The sequence below is a fragment of the Rhinopithecus bieti genome, unplaced genomic scaffold, assembly GCF_001698545.2.
Source record: "Rhinopithecus bieti isolate Rb0 unplaced genomic scaffold, ASM169854v2 scaffold_16234, whole genome shotgun sequence".
In the NCBI taxonomy this organism is placed as follows: Eukaryota; Metazoa; Chordata; class Mammalia; order Primates; family Cercopithecidae; genus Rhinopithecus; species Rhinopithecus bieti.
This window is the reverse complement of record NW_016808946.1, coordinates 122,461-134,813: the sequence shown is the minus strand read 5'-3', so window position 1 is coordinate 134,813 and position 12,353 is coordinate 122,461. Positions and strand designations below refer to the sequence as shown.

Genomic DNA, 12,353 nt, shown 5'->3' with positions numbered 1-12,353 from the left:
AAAAAAAAAAAAAAATTAGCTGGGCATGGTGACGCACACTTGTAGTCCCACTTACTCAGGAAGCTGAAGCAGGAGAGTTGTTTGCACCCCTGAGGTGGAGGTTGCAGTGAGCCGAGATGGCGCCACTGCACTCCAGCCTGGGCGATAGAGTGTGACTGTGTCTAAAAAAAAAAAAAAAAAAAAAAAAAAAGACAGAAAGAAAGAAAGAAAGAAAAAAGAAAAAGAGAAAGAAAAAAGAAATGGAACCGCTCTCCCGTTTTGTGGCCATCACCCAAGGCGGAGTGGCCCAAATTAAGTTCAAAGCTTTTGTGACTTAGGACCACAGCAAGAACCACAAAAGGCATTTTTATGCACCTTCCCATATTTGCAGAAAGAGAGATTATGTCGTCCCCTCTTTCCAAAGAGCTGAGGCAAAAGCCTAAGTTCAGGTTGTGTGAGGACACTATAAAGGCCAGCAGATCGGCAAAGTGGTCCAGGTTTAAAGGAAGAAATACGTCATCTACACTGAATGAGTGCAGGGGGAAAGTCTAATGGCATAACCGTCCATGCCAGCATTCATCCCAGCCACGCCAGCATTCATCCCAGCCACGCCAGCATTCATCCCAGCCAGGGTGTTACCATTAGGCTAACACTGGACAATGACCACAAAAAGATCCTTAAATGGGCCAGGTGTGGTAGCACATGCGTGTAATCCCAGCACTTTGTCAGGCCAAGACAAAAGGATCTCTTGAGCTAAGGAGTTCAAGACCAGCCTGGGCAACACAGCAAGACCTTGTCTCTTCTAAAAAAAAAAATTTTTTTTTTGAGATTGAGTCTTGCTCTGTCGCCCAGGTTGGAGTGCAGTGGCACAATCTCAGCTCACTGCAATCTCCACCTCCCAAGTTAAGGGTTCAAGTGATTTTCCTGCCTCAGCCTCCCAAGTAGCTAGGACTACAGGCATGCACCACCATGTTTGGCTTATTTATTTATTTATTTATTTATTTATTCATTCATTCATTTTTGAGACACAGCCTCACTCTGTCGCCCAGGCTGGAGGGCAGTGGCACAATCTCAGCTCACTGCGAGCTCCGCCTCCCAGGTTCACATCATTCTCCTGCCTCAGCCTCCCAAGTAGCTGGGACCACAGGCGCCCGCCACCCACGCCCAGCTAACTTTTTGTATTTTTACTAGAGGTGGGGTTTCACCGTGTTAGCCAGGATGGTCTCGATCTCTTAACCTCATGATCTGCCCGCCTCAGCCTCCCAAAGTGCTGGGATTACAGGTGTGAGCCACCGCGCCTGGTCCATTTTTGTATTTTTTTTGTAGAGATAGGGTTTCACCATGTTGGCCATGCTGGTTTCAAACTCCTGATCTTAAGTAATCCACCTGCTCTGGCCTCAAAAAGTGCTGGGATTACAGGTGTGAGCCACCACACCCGACTGCTACTAAAAAAAAAAAAAAAAATTTAATTAGCTGGGCGTGGTGGCATGCACCTACAATCCAAGCTACTCCAGAGGCTGAGGCAGGAGAATCACTTGAGCCCAGGTAGTCGAGGCTGCAGTAAGCTGTGATTGCACCACTGCACTCTATCCTGGGCAACAGAATGAGACCCTATCTCAAAAGAAAAAAAGAAAAGAAAAGAAAAATCCTTGGCTGGGTATGGTGGCTCATGCTTGTAATCCCAGCATTTTGGGAGGCCGAGGCAGGTGGCTCACCTGAGGTCAGGAATTTGAGACCAGCCTGGCCAACATGATGAAACCCCATCTCTACTAAAAATACAAAAATTAGCTGGGCGTGGTCAGGCACAGTGGCTCAAGGCCTGTAATCCCAGCACTTTGGGAGACCAAGGCGGGTGGATCACTTGAGGTCAGGAGTTCAAGACCAGCCTGTCCAACATGACGAAACCCCATCTCTACTAAAAACATACAAATTAGCTGGGCGTGGTGGCGCATGCCTGTAATCCCAGCTACTCGGGAGATTGAGGCAGGAGAATCACTGGAACCCGGGAGGTGGAGGTTGCAGTGAGCCAAGATCATGCCACTGCACTCCAGCCTGGGTGACAGAGCAAGACTCTGTCTCAAAAAAAAAAAAAAGAAAGAAAGAAAGAAAGAAAGAAAAAAATCCTTGAATGGAAAGCCAAATCTCACCATGTAGGAAATGAAAGAGGCAAATACAAGAAAGAAATAATTAACAGATGCAAGAATAAAGTCATCTTATATACAAACTTTCCTTAAAACTGCTAAAATGGAAAAAAGAAAAAAGTAGAACTGGCAGCTGAAAGGCTGGCTGGCTGAAGTGGAGAGACGAAGGCATGAAGGGGTGGCTCACCTGCCTCCCCCAGTGTGTGCCCACACTCAGCCTGGGAGGCACTAAGGAGTGTCCCCATGTGCTATTCCTGTTTTCCTGGTGGATCTGGGGAAGGAGGGTGGGGACGATGACAGTATGACTATAATTCTTGCTGAGGGAGGAGTACACTGGTATAATGACTGTGATTTTTTCTTTCTTCCCAATAGCAGCTCAATGGCACTTACACTGCCACTAAAAAGGATGTGTAGGTTATGAAGCAATGTGGAAAACTGCTAATGAGCCAATGTTAAGTGAAAAATAGCCAATTCCAAAAGCACATGCCTAGCTGCTCAAAAAAATTAAAAACTGAATTATCATATGATCCAGCAATTTGGGTATATACCCGAGAGAACTGAAAGCAGGGACTTCAACAGATATCTGTCCACCCATGTTCACAGTGCAGCATTATTCACAGGAGTCATAAAGTGGGAGCAACACAAGTGCCCATCAGGTGAATGAACAAAAGAACATGCTCCTGGCCGGGCGCAGTGGCTCATGCCTGTAATCCCAGCACTTTGGGAAGCTGAGGCAAGCAGATCGTTTGAGGTCAGGAGTTTGAGACCAGCCTGACCAACACGGAGAAACTCCGTCTCTGCTAAAAATACAAAACTAGCTGGGTGTGGTGGCACATGCCTGTACTCCCAGCTACTCGGGAGGCCGAGGCAGGAGAATCACTTAAACCTGAGAGGCGGAGGCTGCGGTGAGCCGAGATCGCACCATTGCACTCCAGCCTGGGTGACAAGAGTGAAAATCTGTCTCAAAAAAAATACAAAAATTAGCCAGGTGTAGTGGTGCATACCTGTAATTCCAGCTACTCAGGAGGCCGAGGCAGGAGAATTGCTTGAATCAGGGAGGCGGAGATTGCAGTGAGGCTGAGATCACGTCACTGCACTCCAGCCTGGGTGACAGAGCAAGACACTGTCTCAAAAAAAAAAAAAAAAAAAAAAAAAGAATGTAGTATCTACACACACTGGAATGTCCAGCCTTAAAATGAAAGAAATTCTGAAACTTGCCCCCACAGGGATTAAGTGTCAAGAAAGCATATGCTAAATTAATGAAGCCAGCCTTAAAAAGACAAATACTGGAGGATTCCACTCCTGTGCAGTACCTAGAGTTGTCAAAAGCACAGAGACAGCAGAATGGCTGCCAGGGTTGGGAGGAGAGGGGAGTTAGTGTTTAAGGGGAAAAGAATTTCAATTTTGCAACATGAAAAAAATGTCTGGGGGTGGGTGGTGGTGACGGTTGCACAATAGTGTGAATGTACTAAATCCCACAGAACTGTACTCTTAAAAATGCTTAAAATGGTAAATTTTATGTTATGTATATTTTAAATTAAAACATGAAAATTAAGATAAAACCATATGCCTACTAATTACAACTAAATTATTTTTTATTTATTATTATTATTATTTTTTGAGATGGAGTCTTGCTCTGTTGCCCAGGCTGGAGTGCAGTGGCGCTATCCCAGCTCACTGCAAGCTCCACCTCCTGGGTTCACGCCATTCTCCTGCCTCAGCCTCCCGAGTAGCTGGGACCACAGGTGCCCGCCACCATGCCTGGCTAATTTTTTTGTATTTTTTTAGTAGACACAGGGTTTCACCGTGTTAGCCAGGATGGTCTCGATCTCCTGACCTCGTGATCCCCCCGCCTCAGCCTCCCAAAGTGCTGGGATTACAGGCGTAAGTCACTGCGCCCGGCCTATTTTTTATCTTATTTTAAGTTCTGGGATACATGTGCAGGACATTCAGGTTTGCTCCATAGGTAAACGTGTGCCATGGTGATTTGCTGCACCTATCAACCCATCACCTGGGTATCAAGCCCTGCATGCATTAGCTATTTATCCTGATCTCTCCCACCCCCCACCCCTCACCAACAAGCCCCAGTGTGTGTTGCTCCCCTCCCTGTGTCCATGTGTTCTCGTAGTTACAACTGAGTTAAAATGCATGTCCAAGAGAAGTTAATGGAAAGGACACCCAAATGGGCAACCGCTGTGTTGGGCAAGAGGGATGACAACAAACGGCTTCTGTTTCTAATCCACTCCACACCAGCTCCTTTGCAGATACCGCATGGATTGCTATGTGCCTGGCACTTTACACAGGATAATATACAAAATCCTCAAGACTAACAGGTAGGTATTGCTATCTCAGTGTTACAACTGGACTCTGAGGTTCTGATGGGTTCAGCGACTTGCCCAAGGTCACCCAGCAGATAAAAGGTGGCTGAGTGGCTAGGCCCAGCACTTTGGGAGGCCAAGGCGGGTGGATCACCTGAGGTCAGGAGTTTGAGACCAGCCTGGCCAACATGGCAAAACCCCGTCTCTACTAAAACTACAAAAATTAGCCAGGTATAGTGGCATGTGCCTGTAATCTCAGTTACTCAGGAGGCTGAGGCAGAAGAATCACTTGAACCTGGGAGGCGGAGGTTGCAGTGAGCCAAGATCCCACCACTGCACTCCAGCCTGCACTGCACTCCAGCCTGGGCAACAGAGTGAGACTCTGCCTCAAAAAAAAAAAAAGTGGCTGGGAAAAAACCCAGTTCATCTGACTTCAAAGACAGTACATTCTCTTCCATGTGGCAATCCCCCTCAAACCACCACCTCACCCAGCCCCACCCTCACCTGGACATAAATGACTTTTTTTTTTTTTTTTTTTTTTCTGAGACAGGGTCTCGCTCTGTCACCCAGGCTGGAGTGCAGTGTTGCAATCATAGCTCACTGCAGCCTTAAATTCCTGGACTCACGTAATCCTCCCACCTTAGTCTCCCACGTAGCTGGGGCTACAGGCGTGCGTCGCAACGCCCAGCTAATTTGTTTTTATTTTTTGCAGAGATGGGGGTCTCACTGTATTGCCCAGGCTGGTCTCAAACTCCTAGGCTCAAATGTTCCTCCTTCCCTAGCCTCCCAAAGTGTTAGGAATACAAGCATGAACCACCCTGCCTAGCCATAAATGGTTTGCCAAAGGTTCAAAAACAAGGCCGACTATGCTTCCCTATTGATAAGAAAGCACTTCTTCCAGATTTCATGACCAACACAGACAAGAGCAATGCCCCCACTGTGCCTGACGCAAGAGGGGGGCCCAGCCCTTCCCGAGAGCCCCGGAGCACCTCACCCAGTCATTCTCCCATGTCCTTATCCACCCCTCCCACAAACTTCAATGATGAACGGGGCTCCCCAAACCCCTCCCAGTGCCACTAGCCCCATACCATGTCCTGGGGTAAGAGGTGGGAACAGAGCAGCATCTGTGTCCCCATCTGAGCCCTCCCCTGACTCTGCCAGTGGCTGCCCAACAGACGAAAGTTCAAAATGTGAGAGGCTGTGTGATCTCAGAGAGAGAGAGCAGTCCTGGGCTGGGAACGGGCTGCAGAGGGCAGGGATTGTTGTTGAAGATAAAGAGGGAGGAGTTTGTTGGAGACGGAAAGTAAGAGAAGCATTTCTCCTCCTGAGCTCCAGAAGTTAGCCCAGGAGGTTAGGGGTGGGGTGAGGAGGGGGTGGGGTGGGCTGCCAGTTCATAAAAGTTGGGGAACGGCAAGCAGGAAGGAGGCCGGGGTCAACGGTCCAGCAGAGATCACCAGGCACTCTGACATCTTTGCCTAAAGTCACCCAGGGGAAAGTGGCAGAACAGGGCAGCTTCCCTGCTAAGATAACAGCATTCCCCACTGTCCCCAGGAAACACAGAAAGACATTCCTGTTTATCTGCAGTGGGCTGAATGGTAGCCCCACAAAGCTAGGTCTTAACCCCAGGACATGGACATTATCTGGAAAAAGAATAATGTGGAAAATGGGTCTTTGCTGATGTAAGTAAGTTAAGGATCCTGAAATGATTTCTACCTGAATTCTCCGAGGGAGCCCTAAATCCAAAGACAAGCGTCCTTATAAAAGACAGACAGAGACCCAGACACATGGAGGAGACGCCCTTGTGAAGACGGAGGCAGAGACTGGAGTGATGCAGCCACAGGCCAAGATACGCTGTAGCCTCCAGAAGGAAAAGCAAAGAAGGATTATCCCCTACAGCCCCAGAGGGAGTGAGGCCTTGCTGATGACTTAATTGTTAACTTCTGGCCTCCAGAACTGTGAGAGAATACATTTCTTTTTTTTTTTTGAGATGGAGTTTCGCTCTGTCACCCAGGCTAGAGTGCAGTGGTGCAGTCTAGCTCACTGCAACCTCTGCCTCCTGGGTTCAAGAGATTCTCCTGTCTCAGCCTCGCAAATAGCTGGGACTACAGGCATGTGCCACCACGCCTGGCTAATTTTTGTATTTTTAGTAGAGACGGGGCTTCACCATTTTGGCCAGGTTGGTCTCGAACTCCTGACCTCAAGTGATCTGCCCACCTCAGCCTCCCGAAGTGCTGGGATTACAGGCGTAAGCCACCACACCCAGCCCATTTCTGTTATTTTCTTTTAGTGACAGGATCTCGCGATGTTGCCCAGGTTGTAGTGTCATGGCTACTCACAGACTCCATCATAGCTCACTGCAGCCTCAAACTCCTGGGCACAAATGATCCTCCCACCTCAGCCTCCCAAGTAGCTGAAACTATAAGCATGCACATTTCTGTTGTTTTAAGCCACAAAGTTTGAGGTCATTTATTACAGCAACTACAGGAGGTTAACAACAGTTGAGCATCCCAAATCTGAAATCTAAAACGTTTCAAAATCTGAAACCATGATCGAATACAAAACTCTTTGGAGCATTTTATTTTATTTTATTTATTTTTTTGAGACGGAGTATTGCTCTGTCACCCAGGCTGGAGCACAGTGGAGCCATCTCGGCTCACTGCAAGCTCCTCCTCCCGGGTTCATGCCATTCTCCTGCCTCAGCCTCCAGAGTAGCTGGGACTACAGGCACCCGCTGCCACGCCCGGCTAATTTTTTGTATTTTCAGTAGAGACGGGATTTCACCATGTTAGCCAGGATGGTCTTGATCTCCTGACCTGGTGATCCGCCCGCCTCAGCCTCCCAAAGTGCTGGGATTACAGGCGTGAGCTGCTGCGCCCGGCCACTCTTTGGAGCATTTCAGATGTCAGACATTTGGATTTGGAATGCCCAGTTGGTAAGCATATAATGCAAATATTCCAAAATCCAAAATCCAACCCATTTCTGGTCCCAAGCATTTTGGATAAGGGATATTCAACCTGTACAGCATCCCTCCAGGACAAAAAATCCCAAAAAGGTCCATCCCTTTCTGCATCTCCTCCTCCCCCACCCTACTCCTGGCACCTCCCACTCTTCCGGCATTTTCTCTAAGTGGAAGCAATTTCCCCCAATATGAGTGAAACAGAAGCCAACTGAAATACCATTTTAGAAATGCCGCACCCTTCACTGTGATCACTCCCCCTGTGCTCAGAATGCAATAGGAAGGCTGGGCATGGTGGCTCACGCCTTTAAACCTAGCACTTTGGGAGGCCAAGGTGGACGGATCACCTGAGGTCAGGAGTTTGAGACCAGCCTGGCCAACATGGCAAAACACCGTCTCTGCTAAAAATATTAAAAATAGTTGGCCATAGTGGCGCATGTCTGTAATCCTAGCTACTTGGGTGGTTGAGGTGGGAGAATCGCTTGAACCTGGGAGGCAGAGGTTGCAGTGAGCCGAGATCACACCGCTGCACTCCAGCCTGGGCAACAAAGTGAGACTCCATCTCAAAAAAAAAAAAAGAAAAAGAAAGAAAGAAGAAAAAAGAAAATAATAGGAAAAGGGACCCATTTCCAGGAGTCCTGACCCTTATCCGAGGTGGTGAGGTTGTCACTTCTGGGGAGGGAGGGGAGTTTCACGCATATCCAGCCAGCGCAGCCGGAAGAGGAACTTTCACAGGCCCCAGGGACTGTGCTGGCCCTCAGGTAGGGGAGGGTGGCCCATTATTTTGGTAGGACCCACAGAGAGCCACAGTGTTTAGCTGCAATAAAAAAAGGGTGGCGAGGGGTTCCTGGGTTTTTTATTTTTTCCATCTTGAAACTGGCAGCATTTCTGATATGATTGCCGGGGATTTCCACCAACCAAATTAAAGACAATTCAGTGTTAGTGTTAACTGTAGGGAGAGAAACGTGGCGTTTTGCAACCTTCACTAATTATGAAACACTGTCACCAGTACCAAGATGACAATATTTTCCTCCCTCTCAAACAAGCCAGGCTCTGCCATCCTCCAGTGGACAGGGCCCTTGCTTGTCTCATCCATCCTGGGGCACTGCTTCTAGACTATCTTCTCTAACAGCTTTGCTGGGAGACACGCTTGTCCCCTGGGGAATAGCTGAAGCCACCCTTCTGGCTGAAAGAGCTTTTTTTCTTTTTTTCTTTTTTTTTTTTTTTGAGATGGAGTCTCACTCTGTTGCCCAGGCTGGAGTGTAGTAGCACACTCTCAGCTCACTGCAACCTCCACCTCCTGGGTCGAAGCAATTCTCCTGCCTCCACCTCCCAAGTAGCTGGGATTACAGGTGCGCATCACCACACCCAGCTAATTTTTTTTGCATTTTTTGTAGAGACAGGGATTCACCATGTTGGCCAAGATGGTCTTGAACTCCTGACCTCAAGTGATCCACTCACCTCGGCCTCCCAAAGTGCTGGGATTACAGGCGTGAGCCACCGCGCCTGACCTGAAAGAACTTTCTGAAGGCCCCACGTTAAGGAAACATTTGCTGGGGCCCCAAACCCCACCATCAGGCCCACACCAGCAGCTGGCCTCAGGGAGGGAGGGAACTGCTCTCTACACAAAAATGGTTTTGAAAATAACCCAGCCAAAGGGGAATTGCTTCATCCGTTGCACATTCACTTCTCCCTTTCACTGTGCAATTGAAGAAAAACAAGGTGAAGCAGGAACCGACTCTCACCATCCCCACTCCCACCCCATGAATTCCATCGGACACTCTTGTGCGAAAGCGGACTGGCTCTGGGGGCTGGCCTCCAACCACTGGGGGACTGTCCGTCCCGTAACCCCCCAGGGGCCGATGCCCTCCCACTCTGCCTGCTCTGTTCTTAGCATAGCCCCTGGGCCCCCGTGGGATCTCAGGAAATACTTGCTAAACATAGTACCGGAGGAGAAACGGAGCCCACAGCTTAGTGCAAAGACCTGGCAGCGTGGACTGAGGCTGCACAAACGCAGAAACGCGCTTTTCCTGCTAGAAGGGGACATCCGCGTGGTCGGGAGTACCTCTGGGGCACGTGACTTAATTCCAGAAACATCTAAGTGAGCAGTGTGGCCAATGTAGTCTGTTTCTGAACACGGGCTGAGGGGTGGGGGAAGTGGGGCTCAGAAGGAGGCTAGCTTAGTTGTCTCTCGAGCAGGCAACTGGGTTGTTGTGTTGTATTTTTCAGAGATGGGCTCTTGCTCTGTCACCCAGGCGGGAGCGCAGTGGCACTGTAATAGCTTACAATAACCTTGAACTCCTGGCTTCAAGTGATCCTCCCGTCTGGGGCTCCCAAAGCTCTGGGATGACAGGTATGAGCTACCGCTCTCAGCCACAACCGGGATTTAAGAGCACTCCTCCAGCCCACTCCAGTGTCTTCCATCATTCTGTGCAAGTACCAAAAGAGGACCAAGCCCGGGAAGCCGCCAGCAGGCCTCTCACCAGCCAAGATGGCTGGAATCCTAATATCAAGAAACGAAACTCCAGCAGGCCATGGAAATGCTAAGGGGTTGGCATTTCTGCTCTAGAGAGAGCCAAAGAGAAAGCTCTATTTATATCTCCTTGCGTTTGGTCGCAGCCTCATCAACCAAAAGAACCTTCCGCCCCACTCAACACATCAATCAAATTGGGGAGGGGGTGTGAATGGCAGCAGCGGGTGTTACAGAGGAGTCTCAAGGGTATCTTAGAGGGTGCCTCTGGAAAGTCGTCCCCTCCAAATCCCCCCAAGATAATTACTAGGATATTCTCCTTACCCCGCCAGCAACGGCACCCCCAGATGATTAAACGCGCTGGCGTCGGAAAGAGCTGGGATTCTGGAGGAGCTACTTGTAAACTGTGTGGGTTGGTGAGTTATTTAACTTTTCTGAGCCTTCGTTGCCTTAACTGTAAAACGAAGACAACACCACTCAGTTCCTACGGTTGTCCATCTGAAATCACCTAGGTAAGAACGACCAGTTCTTTGGGGAGTAATGTCCCTATGGTACCATTCAATTGCCAAGAACACCAAGGCACCGTCAGGCACTCCTGGAAGAGAGCAGGGGGTTAGCCCTTGGTTTCAAAGTCCTTCGGAGCAGTAAACCTTCCCCTCCGAGAGCCCTGAGTGAAGAAAAATAGCCCCCTCCCACTCCAACCCACGGCACAACCGCCCCACATCCACGCGCGGCTGTGCCCAGCATTTCAGAGGTGGGACTTCTCAGGAGCCGGGGGGAGAAAGCCCCCTTAATGGAGTCTGGTGGGGTTCAAGATCCGCAGGTCCCTCCTTCCAGGGAACACCTACACCAAGAGAGAGCTGGCCCATCAGCCCCGCGCTCCATCCGCAAACTGGGCAGATCCCTGGGGGGCCACGCAAGGAAACTGCACCTTGGCCGCTCCAGGGCGCCCCCCACCCGCGACTCCGGAAATCTCGCCCCTACCTGCTTCACCCTCGCCCCACCCAGAGCGCACTTTTCGGGACCTCCCAGCGGCCCTTCCCTGGTTCTCTGGACCCCAGTCTCCCCCCCCCGCAACGCCCCCATCCTGGTGCCCACGAAAGGTCATGCCAGTTCCCCTCTTCCCTATCTCAAAGGAGGAGGTGCAGATGAGGAAGCCTAAATAAAAACAGGAAACTCGATTTTTTTAAAAAGCCTCATTCAGGCTGAATTACGGGTAAGAGTATTTTATAAAAAAGTCCGGAAATGCAAAGCTGGGGGCGGTTTTGCCGGCGTAACCCCGGCTCGGCCGCAGATCCGGAGCTATCTTGCCTGCGCCGCTGCAGCAAACGCTGCGAACAGCGCGGGCGGCTCGGGACGGGGAGGCGGGGCGCGGGTCCACAAGCCGGGAGGAAGCCCCGGAAACTTCCACCCCGGTCCCTCTGCAGCTCCGCTCCCCACTTGCCCGGGCTGGGAAGGGCGCACAGGACCCGGGCGCCGGCGAACTGTGCGCAGCCCTCTCTCCGCGCCAGGGCACTCGGGCGACACCGCCAGCGCGCTCTCTGTGGACCCAGCCGCCGTACAGAGGAGGTCCCTGGTCCTCTCGCCAGCGCTCGGAGCGGGCGCACGCGCTGAGCGCTTCCAGTTTCCTCTTGCCTTGGCCGGCGCACCGGAGGCCGCACCGCCGCTGGGAGCTCAGCCGAAACCCAGCCGCCGGGCCAGGCGGGCAAGGCGCGCAGTGCAGGCGCCGGAGAGCTGCGCGCGCCCCTCTCGGCGGGCCCACGGGGGACGGCCCGGGGCCTCTAGGGCAGGCCCCGCTCAGGTCCCAGCAGCCCGGTCCCCGGGGCTCCCAGGGCCCGGCTCGCTAGACGCAGGGAGGTGCCCAGGGCCAGGGCGCATGGGCTGTGTGTGCCGGAGAGACGCCCGCCAGCCAGCCCCACGGCCCCGAGCGCAGCCGCGGCTCCCAAAGCCCCTGGCCGCGGTCCTCTTCCGACCTCCCCTGATGCAGCCCGCGGCGATCGCTTACCGTCCTGGCGCAGCTGGCAGGGCTGGGCAGCTCGGCTCGCGGCCGCTCGGAGCGACGGCGCTGGGCGCGAGTGAGCCTCGAGGGAGGGAGGCGGGGCGCGGCGGGGCGCCCCGCCTGCCGCCAGCCGGCACACTCCACTTCCCACTTTGTTTCCTTTTCACTTACAACAGGAAAACAACAGGTCCCCCAGGGCCTCGCCTTTCCCCGCCGCCCACACCCCCAAGCTCGCCTACTGCTAGAGGGGCATCATCCCAGGTGCCTCTGGAAGCTGCACCTTGCCCTTCTACAAAACAAGTTTTCTTTTTATGCAAAGGAAAACGACCATATAAAGGTCCTAAGCGCCCCTTCTTCACGCAGGAAAGAATTTCAACAGCAGCGGGAGAAAGGCTGAGAGCGGGAGAGAGAGAAGGGGTAACCTGCAGCTCTAGGCACCCAGGGACCCCAAGCGCCACTGCGAGGTGACCAGTGTTGGGGCTCAGGACAC

The 12,353-nt window shown here is 51.6% G+C and overlaps 2 protein-coding genes across 6 annotated transcripts in view; one reads left to right on the top strand and one right to left on the bottom strand.

Annotated features, from left to right (window-relative positions):
• PIK3CD (phosphatidylinositol-4,5-bisphosphate 3-kinase catalytic subunit delta) overlaps positions 1-11,949 on the bottom strand; it is a 74,446-nt gene extending 62,497 nt beyond the window's left edge. For 3 of the 5 annotated variants that reach the window (XM_017887962.1, XM_017887965.1, XM_017887966.1), the window contains exon 1: positions 11,870-11,949. The gene's annotated coding sequence lies outside the window, so the exon portion shown is untranslated. The remainder of the gene's footprint in view (positions 1-11,869) is intronic. The other 2 variants (XM_017887963.1, XM_017887964.1) reach the window with 2 other exon arrangements.
• Positions 8,907-11,063, top strand: LOC108539356 (putative uncharacterized protein PIK3CD-AS1). Its single transcript, XM_017887967.1, has 2 exons — positions 8,907-9,495; positions 9,650-11,063. Exons 1-2 carry the CDS (start codon positions 9,026-9,028, stop codon positions 9,939-9,941), a joined length of 762 nt encoding a protein of 253 aa, XP_017743456.1. The 5' UTR covers positions 8,907-9,025; the 3' UTR covers positions 9,942-11,063.
• Positions 11,950-12,353: the final 404 nt, after the last annotated feature.